The sequence below is a fragment of the Macaca fascicularis genome, chromosome 13 (genome assembly GCF_037993035.2).
Source record: "Macaca fascicularis isolate 582-1 chromosome 13, T2T-MFA8v1.1".
In the NCBI taxonomy this organism is placed as follows: Eukaryota; Metazoa; Chordata; class Mammalia; order Primates; family Cercopithecidae; genus Macaca; species Macaca fascicularis.
This window is the reverse complement of record NC_088387.1, coordinates 19,123,217-19,141,926: the sequence shown is the minus strand read 5'-3', so window position 1 is coordinate 19,141,926 and position 18,710 is coordinate 19,123,217. Positions and strand designations below refer to the sequence as shown.

Below are 18,710 nucleotides of genomic sequence, written 5' to 3'. Positions count from 1 at the left end.
TAACATTTTTGGGCCAGGCACAGTGGCTCATGCCTATAATCCTGGCACCTTGGGGGGCCAAGGTACACAGATCACTTGAGCTCAGGAGTTTGAGACCAAACTGGCCAACATGGTGAAACCCCGTCTCTACTAAAAATACAAAAAATTAGCCAGGGGTGGTGGCTCCTACTCGGGAGGCTGAGGCACGAGAATCGCTTGAACTTGGGAGGCAGAGGTTGCAGTGAGCCAAGATCACACCACTGCACTCCAGCCTGAGCGACAGAGTGAGACTTTGTCTCCAAAAAATAAAAAAAAATTTAAAAAATACATTTTCGGCTCTTTCAAAATATAAATGAGTTGGGAAAATACAAAGATGGTGGGTTTTGCAATTAATAATTTAAAATAGAATAATTTCATGATATTTGCAAATCAGAATTTATTGCACATACATTTTAGGCTGCTCAAAACCCCCCTCTCAGAGTAATTAGAAGAAAAAAACTGGTTTAAGAAAAATATTTAAGATAGTCATTTCAAAACAAAATATAAGTAAAAAAATAAATTAATGGTCATAGCTCATATTTAAGACTACTTACCTAATCTAAGGAATCTAAATTCTGATTCATTATAACCAACTAACCAGAACCTCCAAATAACGAGAACTGTTACTGCTCTCATGTTATGAGTTGAGCCAAGCAAGCTAACAGGGAAGGGATTCATTTAAAAAGGGTTTGTGTCTATACTCATTCATTTAATCTTCTATTCCTTTCACAGTAACAACACTGCACCTGTTGGTATCTGATGTTCATAACCAGAGCTGTGAAAGGTACTGCAAGATTCCTCAACAAAACGCCTTCATTTCTTACACTGTACTAAGAACACAAAAGCATTTGAGAAAGAATCTCCAGTAAAAATTCAGGGGGATAAAGGCTTCCAGGCTAAAATCCTGCTAACTCCCCAACTCCCAGCTCACAAGCAAATGGGCACACACACGGGAGGAGAGCCTAGGGGTGCGAGTCACAGAGCAGAGGCCTGAGCCTGGGCACCCGAGGGCCGGAGCTCAGGAACACAGGAGGCTGCAGCAGAGGAGGCTGGGGAGCAGTAGCCAGTGATGTGAGGGGATAGAAGATGAGCTCCCGGAAACCAGGCAAAGCTGGCACTCCTTAACTAAAGCTGCTCACGGGACAGCTGGACGAGGGCTGAGCGGGGCCATGTGATACAGCAGGGGAAGGTCATGATGGCCTTGACAAGAGCAGTCTCAATAGAGCAATACTGGGGAGGCTGAGGTACAGACTACTCATGTGAGAAATTATGCCACACAGGGGAAAGGTGAATGAGGCAGAAGCGGAGGAGAGGCCCATGTGGGGTGGAGGGAGGGCTTCACTTTAAAAAAATGGTAGAAATAACGAGATGTTGACGGGGGTGACCCACCAGAGAGGAAAGCGGATGATGCAAGAAAAAACGAAACAGAGCACTAGGACAGTTTCCCTCACAGCTGAGTGGGCACAAGGCAGGGGCGGCCCGTGACTATCAAGAAGAGGAAGGTGGTAGCTGCGGTCCAGATGTGGGGGAAACGACAACGGCTGGGGGCACAGATGCGGTGGAATTCCCCTCTGATGGCTTCTACTTCCTCAGTGAAAAAAAACCTAAGGTCAGCTGAGAGGAGGGTAGAGTCTGAGAGGTCTGAGAGAGAAGGGGTAAAATGGTCTTCCGCAGACAGGAGAGTGAGAAAATAGTGGCAAGGGGATTTAGTACAACTGCCAGCAGCACTGAGGGCACACGTGAAGTTTATGGTCACGATGGCAAGTGGGCCCCCTCAGTGTGGTCCAGGGCTCTTTTTGGGCAAATTCCCCTGCTCAGGTGGGAGCCTGAGGCAGAAGGAAAGCTGGACTTAGCAAGGCTGGAGTTTTGTCAAGAAGGCTGACAAAGAGAAAGGGATCTTTGGGTGTCAGTGTCCTACTGGACCAGGGAATCCAAGCAAAAGGATGAAGGTAATGATACAAGATGGGGAGGGACAACGGAAGGTGCCAGGGTCAAAAGGCTGGAGGCCAAAGTACAGTCAAAAAAGACTGAAGCTGACATGTTAGAGAAAGTAACAGGAAACAGAGAAGGTGACAGTTGAAAAGTGGATTGCTTAAAATTGAGATTTTGAAGAGGGTGCAGTTATACATATAATAAAGTCTAGAAAATGATACTGGGAATCAGTAGCTGAAACGTGGTGACAAACAAGAGCAGGAGAGGTGGGGAGGTGAGAGCAGGTTACTTAAAGGGTCATCCACATGGCTCCTGGGACCCCAGGGCCTTCTGACAGATGAAATGCTGAGGACGACACCTGTGAAGCCGGTGCCCACAGAGCTGAGGGATGAGGGAGGGTCTGGAAGCTCACAGTAACCACAGTAAGATGCAGCAGGTGATCCAGCCTGAAGAGTGAGCTTCTGGGAATCAGGGTTTTAGGAAAGAAGCAGGAAGAAAGGTCTGAAAAACGCAACAAGGATAGAAATCAAGTTCTCCCATAGTTGTGCCCAGTGATTCACAGGTGAGAGGCGGAAAAGACCCGGCAGAGAGGGTCCTCGGGGGACAGACGGGTTTCAGTCAGAAGTTCTGCTGACTCAGTGTTTAATCCACTCTCTTCCAACACTCAAACAGGACCATAAAAACTTAATGGTACCATCTAAAAAAACAGAAAAGGGTTGGAAAATGGTTTGAGTCACTTCAGATTTTCCATTATCCTTAAAGTTGATTATTTATTCATCTAACTATATACAGTTATCGAAATACAAATTCAGGGTCTTTATTGGAAGATAACATAAAATAGCAAGTATGTGGAAATCTTTTAAAAATGTGTTCTTGTAGATTTTTCCCGAAGGGATTTGTACTACAATACTTAGAAGTTCCATTTTCACAAAGGTCATGATGTAGACGGACTGAATCACTGGGCTGGGACCCAGCACCTCTCCACACTCCCGTACTTACTTCACAATGCCATAGCCCAGGCTCACGATGATCACGAGCAGGCGAGCCAGCGTCCTCTTCATCGCAGAAATCAGCTCTGCACATATCAATAAGCCTTGGGCTGAGGAAGAAAAAAATAATTCACTTCGTGTACATCTGGAAGCCTGCCAACCACGATTCTCAACAACATGTCCTGGGTATAACTACATCGGACTTCAGACTAATCAGCCACATTGGATTTAAAAGTTATCGTATCCAACTGATGCTTGAAAACTTCAGTGAAAGATTCACACTCTCCTAAAGAATTCACTCCCTTTCTATCTAATCAGCTCCACTGGGCACGGCTTTCTTGTATCAGCCTGAACACTGTCTCCCTGAGCTTCCCTCTGTTCTTGTTCTTTATAGAACTCTCTTCTTGCCCCGTAAATATGTAAAAACCATAACATCCTCTAGAGTTCTCTTTTCTCCAGGATCTCCTCCTCGTGTATTCATTTAAAATGTACTGATATGCTCCTACTGTGTGGCTGTAATAGTGAAAAAGACATCTGGATCCTTGCCTTCATGGAGCTTGTACTCCGGTTAGGCTAAGTAAATAGAACTCAGTGTGGTAAGAGCTAGAGGTAACACAGCATCCCTCCAGACTTGGAAGAAGGCCAGTCTCATCTACACCTGGGGGAGCTAGAATTGGGTCCCGAAAAACTCAGAAAAAAATGACATCTAAATCAGAACTTGAAGGCTAAGTAGGAGTTAAGTTGTGGGGGGTGGGGGATGACAAAGCAAAGAACACGGCAAGTGCAAAGGCAGAGAGAAGAAAAGAGGAAAACCAAACTATGTTGCAAGAAGTAAGTTCATTATGCCTGCAGCAGACAGTGTAATGGTAGATGTCAAGAAAAGAGGCTGGTCATAAAGGCAGGGACCAGTCGTGCAGTTTGGAGCCCCTGTCATGGAGTCTGGACTCGATGTTAAGGGCCGTGGGAAGTCAACAACAATAAACAAAGGAACAAAGGAGGGATTGGTAAACTATGTCTGTAGCTCAGGATAGAGAGCTCCAAGGGAGAGAAAGCTTCAGGAGGAAAACAATGGATGAGCTCTGCAAAAGAGTGCAGAATGTGAAGAAGGGGTTTATGATCACAAATGTTGACGGATGAGTGTGCTGTCAATGCCTCCATAGGCTGGTCTATACTCCTCTTGAGGTAATGTGACTACAACCTTTCTGGTACAGTGTGGCCTGTACAGCAAGATTCTCAACTCCTTCCAGGCTTCTGCTGCAATCTAAGGTTGTGGGAGCTTCTGGGAGGCAACCACCCTATTATTGCCTATGTTGAGTTTGCTTTTCATCAGCTTCAACTTTTAAACTCTTTTTAAAACTTTTCCATTGGTATTTTTGCAAGCTGTACTCTAAACCTAAGTTCAAGATCTTACCCATTAAATTTCACCTTTCTATTCATCATGTCAACTCTCTTGCCTCTCATCATGTATCTTCAAGTGAAAAAGGTCTATCTAAAATGATTCTCTATGCCCCTAAGTATTTTTATTTATTTATTTATTTTTTTGAGACAAAGTCTGGCTCTGTTGCCCAGGCTGGAGTGCAGTGGCCGGATCTCAGCTCACTGCAAGCTCCGCCTCCCGGGTTTACGCCATTCTCCTGCCTCAGCCTCCCGAGTAGCTGGGACTATAGACGCCCGCCACCTTGCCCAGCTAGTTTTTTTTTTTTGTATTTTTTTTTTTTTTTTTTGAGACGGAGTCTTGCTCTGTCGCCCAGGCTGGAGTGCAGTGACCAGATCTCGGCTCACTGCAAGCTCCGCCTCCCGGGTTCCCGCCATTCTCCTGCCTCAGCCTCCCGAGTAGCTGGGACTACAGGCACCCACCACCTCGCCCGGCTAGTTTTTTGTATTTTTTAGTAGAGACGGGGTTTCACCGTGTTAGCCAGGATGGTCTCGATCTCCTGACCTCGTGATCCACCCGTCTCGGCCTCCCAAAGTGCTGGGATTACAGGCTTGAGCCACCGCGCCCGGCCCTTTTTTTGTATTTTTTAGTAGAGACGGGGTTTCACTGTATTAGCCAGGATGGTCTCGATCTCCTGACCTCGTGATCCGCCCGTCTCAGCCTCCCAAAGTGCTGGGATTACAGGCTTGAGCCACCGCGCCCGGCCATATGCCCCTAAGTATTTACGACCCTGGCCGGCCTCACATCATCCACAAAATTTAAGAGAATGCTGTCTACATAGTCACATAATAAATGTTAGTTGAACAAACCAACAGATTCGCAACAAGAATAAACCAGCAACAAGGTCTAAAATCTGAGAGAGACACCATTCGAAGCCTCCTAGCTCAATGGTTCTCAATCCTAGATGCATATTAGAATCACCTGGAAGCCTCTACACAGCCCCAATTCCTAGGTCTGCCCTAATCAGAATCTCTGGCACTGGTACCATTTTAAAGTTCTTCAAGTGATGCTGATGCAAAACTAGGGATGAGAACCATTGTTCCAGACCGGTGCTGTCCCACAGACCTTTTTGCAATGATGGAAGTGGTCTATCTCTGTGCTGTCCAATACAGCAGTCACTTGTCACCTGTGGTTACTGAGCACTTGAGATGCAGCTAGAATAACTGAGGAACTTAATTTTTAATGTAATTTAATTTTACTTCAGTACCCACATGTGGCTTGTGGCTACCACAGAAAACGGCACAGGTCTAGGCTGACCAGTGATTACTTCCATGAACTCTTTAGACATGGCTGCACCACCAGTTTTCAGCTCATCTTGTCCATAAGAAACAAGAGGCCTTGTCAAATGCCTTGAAGAAGTCAGCTATACTAAGTTTACTACATCTTCCTAACTGTCAATCTAGCATCCCAAAACAAAAAAAATGAGTCTGACATGATCTATTCTTAATGTTAGGACCATGTCGGGTCCTAACAATCAATGCTTCTCATCCTTCTAATGATTTTTCTAAATTTGATGCTTCAAGATCAATGCTGGGCAATAAAGCCCCTGTCCCAGAATTCCCACCTGGGAAAATCAGAAAGGACCTCAGTTCCTGCTCACCTCTCCTATTGGACGGGACTCCTCAAAGACCCTGACAGCGGTCTGGGTATCTCTTCCAAGCCCTCCAGTGCCATCTTGGACAGCCTAGATTCCCTGAGGATGGCAGATGGCCTCTCATCTCTTCATGGATCTCAGGTTTTCGCTGCTCCACATTAAAGTGCATGCCACCCTTTACCCTCACCAAACAAGAGATCACCACCACTGACAGCAAAGCATCAGAACTGCCTTCTCTACATTCCGGAATGCTTCAATTCTAAGCAGCAGACCTACCCTTCCTTCATCATCTGGTTTAGAGCATGCACACACGCACGCACGCGCACACAAACACCATAAGAAACTTCATACAGAGTAGCAATATCTCTAATATGCATCCTGGATGTCTGCCCTTTCTTTGTTCTTTGGTACTTGTCCTTTTAAACTTTTTATCTGGGGAAATGTCAAATATTCCCCAAAAAAGAGAAAGCAATATAATGATTTCCCATGTACCCATCATGCAGCTTCAATAATTAGCAACATTCTGGCAAATTTGTTTCATCTATAGTCTAATTCATTTTTTCTCTAGAGTATTTTTAAATAAATAACAGATACATAGTGCCAGCTACTCCAGAGGCTGAAGTGGGCAGATCATTTGGGCCTGGAGGTCAAGGCTGCAGTGAGCCAAAATCGTACCCATGCACTCCAGACTGGGCAACAGATCAAGACCTTGTCAATCAATCAGTCAATCAATCACAGACAAAATCATGCCCTTTGCAAATCTGCATCAAGACCATTTGTAACTGGTCACTCAGAAGTACACTCTTGAGCACCTTCAACCCCTTTGAGCACTCTCTTTTCAAGGGTTCGGTGGGAGAGTTGTACCTCTACTTCTCTGGCCTGAAATCTACTTTCTAGAAGTCTGGGGCACACATCTGAGGATGCCCAGCTGTGCGGCCTCCCTGCTTCACAAACTCCACTCTGTAAACTGTGATGGTGCCTCCACTGGTCATATGAAGATCTCTGCGGGAGTAACGAGGTGGGGAGAGCACAAGGAGGCTGCAGGCACCATCCATTCCAGCACCCCTGATTTTACTCCCTGTGGCCAATTTCCTTTCTTTTCTTTTTTGAAGGAGAAGGAAAAGAAGATGTGGGGGGAAGGAGAAATATGTTAAAAGGATTGACAGCACCTGAAGTCTCCCTGTCCAGAACTTTGTGCTGTTTTAATCCAAGTTGAACCTTAGGAAATGGGACTTTTATTTTTCCCAGGAGGAAAGTGAGGGGAAAGTTAGCAAGAAGGAAAACATAACGAAGAGAAGACACATGCTCGGCCAGATCAGAGGCCTACTCTGACATTCTTTTCTTGGCTTTCCTTCTCTTCATCTATAATATGCCTGTTTCCAAACCCCTGTTCAGAGGGGGGCCTCCCACCGCTCTGCTCATAAATGCTGGGGAACTCTTAGATCATACTGTATTTACAGAAAGTCAAAAAACTTACTTGACAGTCCAGTGTTGCTGATGTTTTGGTATTCACTATAAAAAACTGCTTTTTCAAGCATTCCCAGGAAAATAACAGCTGCAATCCAGAACTGGATTCTTAATATGTCTTTCCAATAACAGGCAGACCACATCAGCCAGAGTATGCCATATAATATATAAACAATACACATCACCATGTAAAACTGCAGGAAGAGAAGCAATTTTAGTCAGTTAAGCCTTCGGATCATTTGGAAGCTGGCACTTCTACATTCAAGTATCCAACCCTTCATTTTCCAGTCACTCTGGAACCAGAAAGAGAGGATATGTCAAAGCATTAACTACTGAGGAATTACTACCACAAAGCTCTCAGGGTATAAAATTCATTTTTTAAACATGAAAAAATGATGAGAAATACTCACAATCATTAGGGGCCAATCTGATGCAGAGATATATCCATGAGGCCCAATCATAGAAAGAGAAACTGGGATAGAGAAGAAGAGAGAGTTAATTGTCAGTCTTAAGTCTTTAAATGTAAGTTCATTTCCCAGAAGGCTCCAAGAATAACAAACCACACTAACAAATGTAGCACATACATGGTATTGGACAATTAGTAATTGTTTGATTATGTAACCTTGCCAAGATACCTTCACTGTAAGACCAGAAACTCTAAAACTGCTAGAAGAAAACATAGGGAGAACACTACACAACACCGGTCTGAGCAATGACTTTTTGGATTTGATCCCAAAAGCACAGGCAACAAAAGCAAAAATAGACAAATGGGATTACATCAATATAAAAAGCTTCTTTGCAGCAAAGGAAACAACAGTAGACATAGACAACTTAAGACTGGAAGATAAAATTTGCAAGCCATATATCCAAGAAGGAGTTAATATCCAAAATATATAAGCTCAAACAACTCAATAGCAAGAAAACAAAAACTCCGTTAAAAGAACAGGCAAGGGGCCAGGCGTGACAGCTTACACCTGTAATCCCAGCACTTTGGGAGGCCAAGGTGGGCGGATCACTTGAGGTCAGGAGATCGAGACCAGCCTGACCAACACGGTGAAACCCCGTCTCAACTAAAAACAGAAAAATTAGCCAGGTGTGGTGGCATGCACCTGTAATCCCAGCTACTTGAAAAGCTGAGGCAGGAGAATCACTTGGACCCGGGAGGTGGAGGTTGCAGTGAGCTAAGATCACGCCACTGTACTCCAGCCTGGGCAACAGAGTGAGTTCTTGTCTCAAGGAAAAAAAAAAAAAAGGCAAGGGACCTAAATAGACATTTCTCAAAATAATACATATCAATGAGCAACAGATACTAATATATGAAAAATGCTCAACATCACTAGTCATTAGAGAAATGCAAATTAAAACCCTAATATCATTTCACACCTGTCAGAATGGCTTTTATCAAAAAGATGAAAGACAGTAAGTGCTGATGAAGATGTGGAGAAAAGGGATGCTTTGTACACTGTTGGTGAAAATGTCAATTAGTACAGCCATTATAAAAAACAGTATGGAAGGTTCTCAGAAAATAAAAACAGAATTACCATATAGTCCAGTAATCCCACTTTACTATTTATCCAAAAGATCTAAAATCAGTTTGTCAAAAAGCTGTCTGCACCCGCATGTTCACTGCAGCAGTATGAACAACAGCTAAGTTATGGAATCAATGTAAGTGTCCATCAACAGATGACTGGATGAAGAAAATGTCTATACATACACAATGAAATACTATTCAGTCTTTAAAAAGAAGAAAATTCTGTCATTTGCAACAACATGGATGGAACTGGAAAACGTCGTGCTGAGTGAAATGAGTCGGGCACAGAAAGACATACTGCACATTTTCACTTATATGTGGAATCTAAAGCAATCAAACTCGTAAAACGAAAGCAGAATGGTGGGTACAGAGGCTGGGGGGTAGGAGGCATGGGCAGATGATGGTCCAAGGATAAAAAAAAATCTCAGACAAGAGGAATAAGTTTTTTCTTTTTTTTTGAGTTCCACTGCACAGCATGGTGAATAGTTAATAGAGTACTGTATGTTTCAAAATTGCTAAGAGTACATTTCAAATGTTCTCACCACAAAAAATGTTAAGCATTTGCGGTGATGAATATGTTAACTAGTTTGATTTAATTATTCCACACTGTATTTATAGATTATAACATCACTTTGTACCCCATACATTTATATCATTATAATTGTCAATTTACAAAAAAAAAGAAAAAAAGAGACACCTTTACTTGTATCCACACTATTCTAAAAACCTGCGCCAAATCTGGTCACACACAAGAGCACAGTAGTCCCAGCTACCAAACAAGAACTCAGACTGGCCCCCTTGCTAATTCACTGATCTCACTGGGACCTTATCTTCCTTGTCATAACTTGGAATAAATTACCAAACTCACAAATCTAGGCTGAGTTTTGTCTGAGACAGCAATAATAAACCAAGTGCCAAGTACAGTGCAAAACATGCGGGGCTCAGCAACAGCTCCAGCTACTAATTAGCGGGGACTCAAAACCCCCCGCTGGTGTCAGGGGAAAAGACACAATGCCTGGAAAAGAAGCAGACACAAGGCTAGTTCTATGGTCTGAATGTCCTCAAAAATTCATTAAAGCTTCACACCCACTGCGGTGGTATTAAGAAGTGAGGCCTTTTGGGAAGTGATTAAGTCATGAGGGCTCTGTCCTCATCAATAGATTAATGCCTTACGAAAGGCCTGGAGGGAACTAGCTTAGGCCTTTCTTTGCTCTTCTGCCTCCACCCTGTGAGAGTGGACTGGTTGTCCCCTGATGTGCTTCCTGCCCTTCCATCCTTTCTGCCATGTGAGAACACATCATTTAAGGTGCCATCTAGGAAGCAGACACCAGGGCCCTAACCAGACACCAAACTTGCTGGCACCTTAGTCTTAGACATCCCAGCCTCCAGAACTGTGGGGAAATAAATTTCTGTTCTTTATAAATTACCCAGTGTCAAGTATTCTATTATAGCAGCACAAACAGACTAAGACAGCTAGGTGACAGAATGGCATCAGGGTCCCTGCTCCCTCTAACTGGCACAGTCTGGCTCACGATGCCATCTCCAGAAGGAAGCCTTACCTCATACTCTTCCAGAGCAGCCACCTTGCCAGCTTCCCTCCAAGGGCCATGCAGTACACCAGACCGTGCCTCCTCTGCAGCAATGCCTACCTCACCTGATTGGTTTCTGTCTGCTGACTGGCTGAATCAGAACAGTATCAAATCCCCAGGGCCCTCACATGCTGATGGGCCAGCAGACACCCACTACGGAAAACATCAGCCAATGTGATTCTAGAATATGTGAAAACATTCATTCTCTTGAAAACTGCTTATTGCAAGTCTACTTTTGTGGCACTAAGGAACCACAGCTTAACAAGGCACAGAGGGTCTAACTTACAGTGGTGGGGGTGCCTCACAGACCATAGAAGCCACATGCTGGCAGATATGCTGCTTCTACTCCTGGGCTACAGACAGATCCTTTAAAATAAAATTTGTCAAATAATAAAAATCTTAAATCCCTGATGATGGCCATTTTCAAGAAACAGAGAACATAACCTACTTGAAATACAACTAAAATGTTGCCTACACATTTCTACATGTTAAAACATTTTTTTTAATCTGAAAGAATGGGGAATTTTATATCCCACTATGAAGTTTGAAATTTTTTTTTTTTTTGAGACGGAGGCTCTCTCTGTCACCCAGGCTGGAGTGCAGTGGCCGGATCTCAGCTCACTGCAAGCTCCGCCTCCCGGGTTTACGCCATTCTCCTGCCTCAGCCTCCCGAGTAGCTGGGACTACAGGCGCCCGCCACCTCGCCTGGCTAGTTTTTGTATTTTTTAGTAGAGACGGGGTTTCTTTTTTTTTTTTTTTTTTTTTTTGAGACGGAGTCTCGCTGTGTCGCCCAGGCTGGAGTGCAGTGGCCGAATCTCAGCTCACTGCAAGCTCTGCCTCCCGGGTTTTTACACCATTCTCCTGCCTCAGCCTCCTGAGTAGCCGGGACTACAGGCGCCCGCCACCTCGCCCGGCTAGTTTTTTGTATTTTTTAGTAGAGACGGGGTTTCACCGTGTTAGCCAGGATGGTCTCGATCTCCTGACCTCGTGATCCGCCCGTCTTGGCCTCCCAAAGTGCTGGGATTACAGGCTTGAGCCACCGCGCCCGGCCTGAGACGGGGTTTCACCGTGTTAGCCACGATGGTCTCGATCTCCTGACCTTGTGATCCACCCGTCTCGGCCTCCCAAAGTGCTGGGATTACAGGCTTGAGCCACCACGCCCGGCCTGAAGTTTGAAATTTTAAAAATGTATCTTAACACGGTAAAAATTTCAATCTATTAAAAAATAAATAGTATCATTAAGAGAGCTTAATGTTACATTTTAAGTATCTAAAATAAATGTATGATTAACAGAAATTCATTTTTGAATGATGTATTTGAAACAGAGAATGTTGACTCAGGTCAGTGACAAAAATACAAAATACAGAAAATGCAGATAGTAAACATGCATGCAGTTTAACTATACCGTTCAAATTCCAGCTTGCATCTGTATTCTCCGTTTTAATGGAAACAATAAAGATATGAAACCCATCTTTTTGAGTTCTGGCTACCACATCCTGAAATAGAGATTAAAAAAATTCTTCACGTTATTTTCAACAAATTGCTATATAATATAGCCGAACAACTTTTTGCCATATTTTAAAATAATTGAATTGGGTTACTTTCTAAAATTTTTTTTTCTTTTTTTTCGAGATTGGGGGTCTCACCATATTGCCCAGGCTGGTCTCAAACTCCTGACCTCATGTGATCCTCCTGCTTTGGCCTCCCAAAGTGCTGGGATTACAGGTGTAAGCCACTATGCCCAGCTGTATTGGGTTTCTTTTAAACACACACACACACACACACAAAACAGAAAAGGAATGGCAGGCAGTGGAAGGATAGCTATTTCTCTTATTTTTTAGACACCATCCTCCCAGACCTAAAAAGGTAAAGGAAGAAAGAAGCTTTTCTCATTCTTCAATATTTTCTATCTTTTATATTTTTACAGGTTCCCTCTAATATTACCATTCTATATATTGTTCAATATTATCAATAAAAAACTTTTTCTAGGGCTGAGCAGGGTGACTCACGCCTGTAATCCCAGCACTTTGGGAGGCCAAGGCGGGTGGATCACTTGAGCACAGGAGTTTGAAACCAGCCTGGCGAATGTGGCAAAACCCTGTCTCTACTAAAAATACAAAAATTAGCCAGGCGTGGTGGTAGGCACCTGTAGTCCCAGCTACTTAGGAGGCTGAGGTAGAAGAATTGCTTGAACCCGGGAAGTGGAGGTTGCAGTGAGCTGAGATCATACCACTGCACACCAGCCTAGGTGACAGAGCGAGACTATGTCTCAAAAACAACCTTTCTTTTCTACTATTACTCTTCTCATATTTTATCCTAATATTATCAAACATTTTGTTTTATTTAAATGTGTGGTTTTTATTAATTTATTTATTGAGATGGAGTCTCGCTCTGTCGCCCAGGCTGGAGTGCAGTGGTGCGATCTTGGCTCACTGCAACCTCAGCCTCCTGGGTTCAAGCAATTCTTGTGCCTCAGCCTCCGAGTAGCTGGGATTCCAGGCACCCGCCACCACACCCCGCCTAATGTGTGCTTTTTAAATTGAATTGGGGGAAGAGGAAGTTAGATAACATTGTCAGAAATGACTCAGATTAAGTACATAAGCTAAATGATTCAAATTTCTTAAGGTACTATGTTACTTGCAATTCCACTAAGGAATAAAACTTCCCACTGTAATGCTTGTAAATTCTCCAATGCCCTCCCAAAACTGGACCACGCTTTTTATACTCCACTTTCCTGAATATTTCCTGAATATTTCCTATCCATTTCTTTCATTTCCTACTTCCCATGATATGACAGATTTTGTACAAAGTTTGTCCTGGCCATTGCAGAACAAGTGCCTTTCCATTATCAGACTTCTTAAAGATGGCTGAAGAGAAAACATGAAGAGTCACAGTATAAAAGCAAACATGAAGCTCTCCCAACCCTGCTTTTAGTCCCTACACATAACTCCCAACCCTTTCGACCTCTTACTCAGTCTTCTAACTTTTAGTAATTCCCCAAAATGCCAAAATTTCCCTCCCACATGCTACATTCATGGTTTCTATTTCTTTAAATCCTTAATGACAAGCACAGCCCATTGCTATGCTGTCTTGATATTTAGAGGGAGAATTTCATTTGTTAAAGAAAAGAAAGGCTGCATAGAAATTCATCTTAAATTGCTTTAAGAATATTTTTAAGGCTGGGCGCGGTGGCTCAAGCCTGTAATCCCAGCACTTTGGGAGGCCGAGACGGGCGGATCACGAGGTCAGGAGATCGAGACCATCCTGGCTGACACGGTGAAACCCCGTCTCTACTAAAAAATACAAAAAACTAGCCGGGCGTGGTGGCGAGCGCCTGTAGTCCCAGCTACTCGGGAGGCTGAGGCAGGAGAATGGCGTAAACCCGGGAGGCGGAGCTTGCAGTGAGCTGAGATCCGGCCACTGCACTCCAGCCTGGGCCACAGAGCGAGACTCCGTCTCAAAAAAAAAAAAAAAGAATATTTTTAGACAAAGATAGAAACAGTATATACAAAATTCATAAAGACATATATAAGAAAACTTTTTTTTTGAGACAGAGTCTTGCTCTGTCACCCAGGCTGAAGTTTAGTGGTGCAATTTCAGCTCGCTGCAACCTCCACCTCCCAGGTTCAAGTGACTCTCATGCCTCAGCCTCCCAAGTAGCTGGGATTACAGGTATGTACCACCATGCCTGGCTAATTGTTATATTTTTAGTAGAGATGAGGCTTTGCCATGTTGGCCAGGCTGGTCTCAAACTCCTGGCCTTAAGCGATCTACCTGCCTCAGCCTCCAAAAGTGCTGGGATTGCAAGCAGGAGCCACCGCACCTGGCCTGAAAACATATGGTTTTAAATAATGTTTCCTTTTCCTTCCACAATTCTAATAACCCTACTATATATCACTGTCTAAGTGTTTATCCATTAGCAACCTTTTTCAGTCTTACAATAACTTACGTATATTTGATTTAAAGACAAATCAAACTGCTTACCGTTGATCTTTCCTGGTTTGAAACATTTCTGATATTTATTAGTTCTTTATTCTGGAAAAAAGAGTAAATAATGCTATTTTATACTGCTGCATTTCTATGGAGAAAAGTTGTTTTAATAATTAAGGAAAAAAAAGTTAGAAGAAAAATGAAAAAGTAAAAGCTAAACATCAAAGAACAAATCTCACTGTATCCCAGACACAAGTAACAAAGTTCTGCTTTTGAAAAATTACCCCTATTATATAAAGAGACTGAACCTATGACTCACTGATGCTCCTGAAAGAGATGGGAGAATGGAAGCAAGGTGAAAAACCTATTTCAGTGTATCATCCATGAGAACTTTCCCAACCTAGCCAGAGGGGCCAACATTCAAATTCAGGAAATGCAAAGAACCCCCACAAGACACTTTACAAGAAGATCATCCCCAAGACACATAAATCATCAGATTCTCCAAGGTCAAAATGAAGAAAAATGTTAAAGGCACCTAGAAAGAAAGGTCAGGTCACCCACAAAGGAAAGTCCATCAGATTAACACCAAGCCTCTTCGCAGAAACCCTACAAGGAGAAGAGAATTGGAGGCCTATGTTCAACATTCTTAAAGAAAAGAAATTCCAACCAAGAATTTTATGTCCAGCCAAACTAAGCCTCATAAGTGAAGGGGAAATAAGACACTTTTTAGACAAGCAAATGCTGAGGGAATTCATTCAGACCTGCCTTACAAGAGCTCCTGAAAGAAGCACTAAATATGGAAAAACCATTACCAGCCACTTTATACTTTACCACTATAAAGTAACCACACAAATGAGTCTGCGTAATAACCAGCTAACCACAATATCAATGCTAAAAGCCTCAATTATAAGCTGGATAAAGAAGCAAGACCCAATGGCTTGCCGTCTTCAAGAGACCCATCTTACATGCAATGACACCCAAAGGCTCAAAATAAAGGGTTGGAGAAAAATCTATCAAGCAAATGGCAAACAGAAAAAAAGCAGAGGTTGCAGGCCTAATTTCAGACAAAACAGACATTAAACCAACAAAGATCAAAAAAGACAAAGAAGGGCATTATGTAGTCGTAAAGGGTTCAATTCAACGAGAAGACTTAACTATCTTAAATACATACGCACCCAACACGGGAGTACCCAGATTCATAAAGCAAGTTCTTAGAGATGTTTAAAGAGACTTACACTCCCACACAATAACAGTGAGAGACTTCAACATCCAACTGAAAGTATTAGACAGATCACTGAGGCATAAAATTAACAAAGATATTCAGGACCTGAACTCAACACTGGATCAAATGGAGCTGATAGACATCTACAGAACTCTTCACCCAAAAATAACAGAATATATACTCTTCTCATCTCTGCATGGCACATACTCTAAAATCAGCCAATCAGAAATAAAACAATGCTCAGAAAATGCAAAAGAACCAAAATCATACCAACCACTCTCTCAGACCATAACAATAAAATTGGAAATCGAGATTAAGAAAATATTTCAAAACCATACAATTGCATGGATATTAAACAACCTGCTCCTGAATGACTTGTGAGTGAATAATGAAATTAAGGCAAAAATCAAGAAGTTCTTTGAAACTAATGAGAACTGGCCGGGTGCGGTGGCTCACGCCTGTAATCCCAGCACTTTGGGAGGCCGAGACGGGCGGATCACAAGGTCAGGAGATCGAGACCATCCTGGCTAACACGGTGAAACCCCGTCTCTACTAAAAAATACAAAAAACTAGCCGGGCGAGGTGGCGGGCGCCTGTAGTCCCAGCTACTCGGGAGGCTGAGGCAGGAGAATGGCGTAAACCCGGGAGGCGGAGCTTGCAGTGAGCTGAGATCCGGCCACTGCACTCCAGCCTGGGTGACAGAGCGAGACCCCGTCTCAAAAAAAAAAAAAAAAGAAACTAATGAGAACAAAGATACAACATACCAGAATCTCTGGGACATAGCTAAGGCAATGTGAAGAGGGAAATGTATAGCACTAAACACCCACATTGAAAAGTTGAAAAGATCTTGACTGGGCACGGTGGCTCACACCTGTAATGCCAGTACTTTGGGAGGCTGAGGCGGGTGGATTACCTGAGCTCAGGAGTTCGAGACCAGCCTGGCCAACATGGTGAAACCTCGTGTCTACTAAAAATACAAAAATTAGCTGGGTGTGGTGGTGGGTGCCTGTAATCCCAGCTACTCGGGAGGCTGAGGCAGGAGAATTGCTTGAACCTGGGAGGTGGAGTGAGCCGAGATCACGCCACTGCCCTCCAGCCTGGGCAACAGAGACTCTTGTCTCAAAAAAAAAAAAAAAAGAAGAGTTATAAAGATCTCAAATTAATTAACAACCTAACGTCACAACTAAAAGAACTAGTGAAGCAAGAGCAAACCAACCTCAAAGCTAGCAGAAGACAAGAAATAACCAAAATCAGAGCTGAACTAAAGGAGACAGAGACATGAAAAACCATTCGAAAGATCAATGAATCCAGGAGCTGTTTTTTTGAAAAAATTAATAAGATAGACTGCCAGGTAGGCTAATAAAGAAGAAAAGACAGAGGATCCAATAAACTTAATTAGAAATGACAAAAGGAATGTTACCACTAACCCCACAGAAATACAAATAACCATCAGAAAATACTATCAACACCTCTATGCACACAAACTAGAAAATTTAGAATAAATGGATATATTACTGGACACATACACCCTCCCAAGACTAAACTAGGAAGAAACTGATTCCCTGAACAGAGCAATAAGAAACTCTGAAATGGAAATAGCCTACACCAAAAAAAGGCCCAAGACCAGATGGATTCACAGCTAAATTCTACTAGAAGTACAAAGAAGAGCTGGTACCATTCCTACTGAAACTATTCCAAAAAATTGAGGAGGGACTCCTCCCCAACTCATTCTATAAGGCCAGTATTATTCTGATACCAAAACATAGCAGAGACATGACAAAAGAAGGCTTCAGGCCAATATCTTCGATGAACATTGATGCAAAAATCCTCAACAAAATACTAGCAAACCAAATCCAGCAGCACATCAAAAAGTTAATGTACCGTGATCAAGCAGCCTTTACCCCTGGGATGCAAGGTAGGTTCAACACATGAAAATCAATCAACACCATTTATTACATAAAGAGAATTAAAGACAAAAACCACATGATCAACTCAACAGATACAGAAAAGGCTTTCGATAAAATACAACATCCTTTCATGTTAAAAACTCTCAATAAACTAGGCATTGAGGGAACAGACCTCAAAATAGTAAGAGTCATCTATGACAAACTCATAGCCAACATCATACTGAATGGACAAAAGCTGGAAGCATTTTCCTTGACATCAGGCACAAGACAAATATGCCCTCTCTCACCACTCCTATTCAACATGGTATTGGAAGTCCTGGCCAGAGCAATCAAGTAAGAGAAAGAAATACAGGGCACCCAAATAGGAAGAGAGGCAGTCAAACTATCCCTGTTTGCAGACAACATGATTATATAGCTAGAAAACCCCATACTCTCTGCCTGAAAGCTCCTTGAGCTGATAAGCAACTTCAGCAAAGTTTTGGGATACAAAATCAACATATAAAAATCACTAGCGGCTGGGCATGGTGGCTTACTCCTGTAATTCCAGCACTTTGGGAGGCCAAGGTGGGAGGATCACTTAAGGTCAGGAGTTTGAGAGCAGCCTGGCCAACATGGTGAAACCCCACCTCTACTAAAAAAAAAAAAAAAAAATACAAAAATTAGCTGGACATGGTGGCAGGTGCCTGTAATCCCAGCTACTCAGGAGGCTGAGGCAGGAGAACTGCTTGAACCTGGAAGGCAGAGGTTGCAATGAGCCAAGACTGCACAACTGCACTCCAGCCTGGATGATGGAACGGGGTGGGGGGCGGGGGGACAGTGCAATCCCATAGGAATACAGCTAACCAGGGAGGTGAATGATCTCCACAATGAGAAAACACTGCTCAAAGAAATCAGAGACGACACAAACAAATGGAAAGATGTTCCATGTTCGGCCAGGCGCGGTGGCTCATGCATGTAATCCCAGCACTTTGGGAGGCCAAGGTGGGCGCATCATGAGGTCAAGAGATCGAGACCATCCTGGCTAGCACAGTGAAAACCCGTCTGTACTAAAAAAAACAAACAAAACAAAACATTAGCCGGGCATGGTGGCGGGTGC

At 43.2% G+C, this 18,710-nt stretch overlaps 1 protein-coding gene across 10 annotated transcripts in view; it reads right to left on the bottom strand.

Annotated features, from left to right (window-relative positions):
* Positions 1-18,710, bottom strand: part of TMEM87B (transmembrane protein 87B) — a 61,997-nt gene that overhangs the window by 27,216 nt on the left and 16,071 nt on the right. For 8 of the 10 annotated variants that reach the window (XR_010580369.2, XR_010580370.2, XM_074011258.1 and 5 more), the window contains 5 exons: positions 14,540-14,590; positions 11,961-12,051; positions 7,846-7,907; positions 7,446-7,629; positions 2,950-3,049 (listed from right to left, as the gene is read on the bottom strand). Coding sequence is in view for 8 of the 10 variants with exons in the window: in XM_074011258.1 (XP_073867359.1) it covers positions 2,950-3,049; positions 7,446-7,629; positions 7,846-7,907; positions 11,961-12,051; positions 14,540-14,590 (488 nt within the window). In the remaining 2 variants the exon portion in view is untranslated. Of the gene's footprint in view, positions 1-2,949; positions 3,050-7,445; positions 7,630-7,845; positions 7,908-10,525; positions 10,593-10,841; positions 10,922-11,960; positions 12,053-14,539; positions 14,591-18,710 lie in introns of those variants that run through there. The other 2 variants (XM_074011259.1, XM_074011260.1) reach the window with 2 other exon arrangements.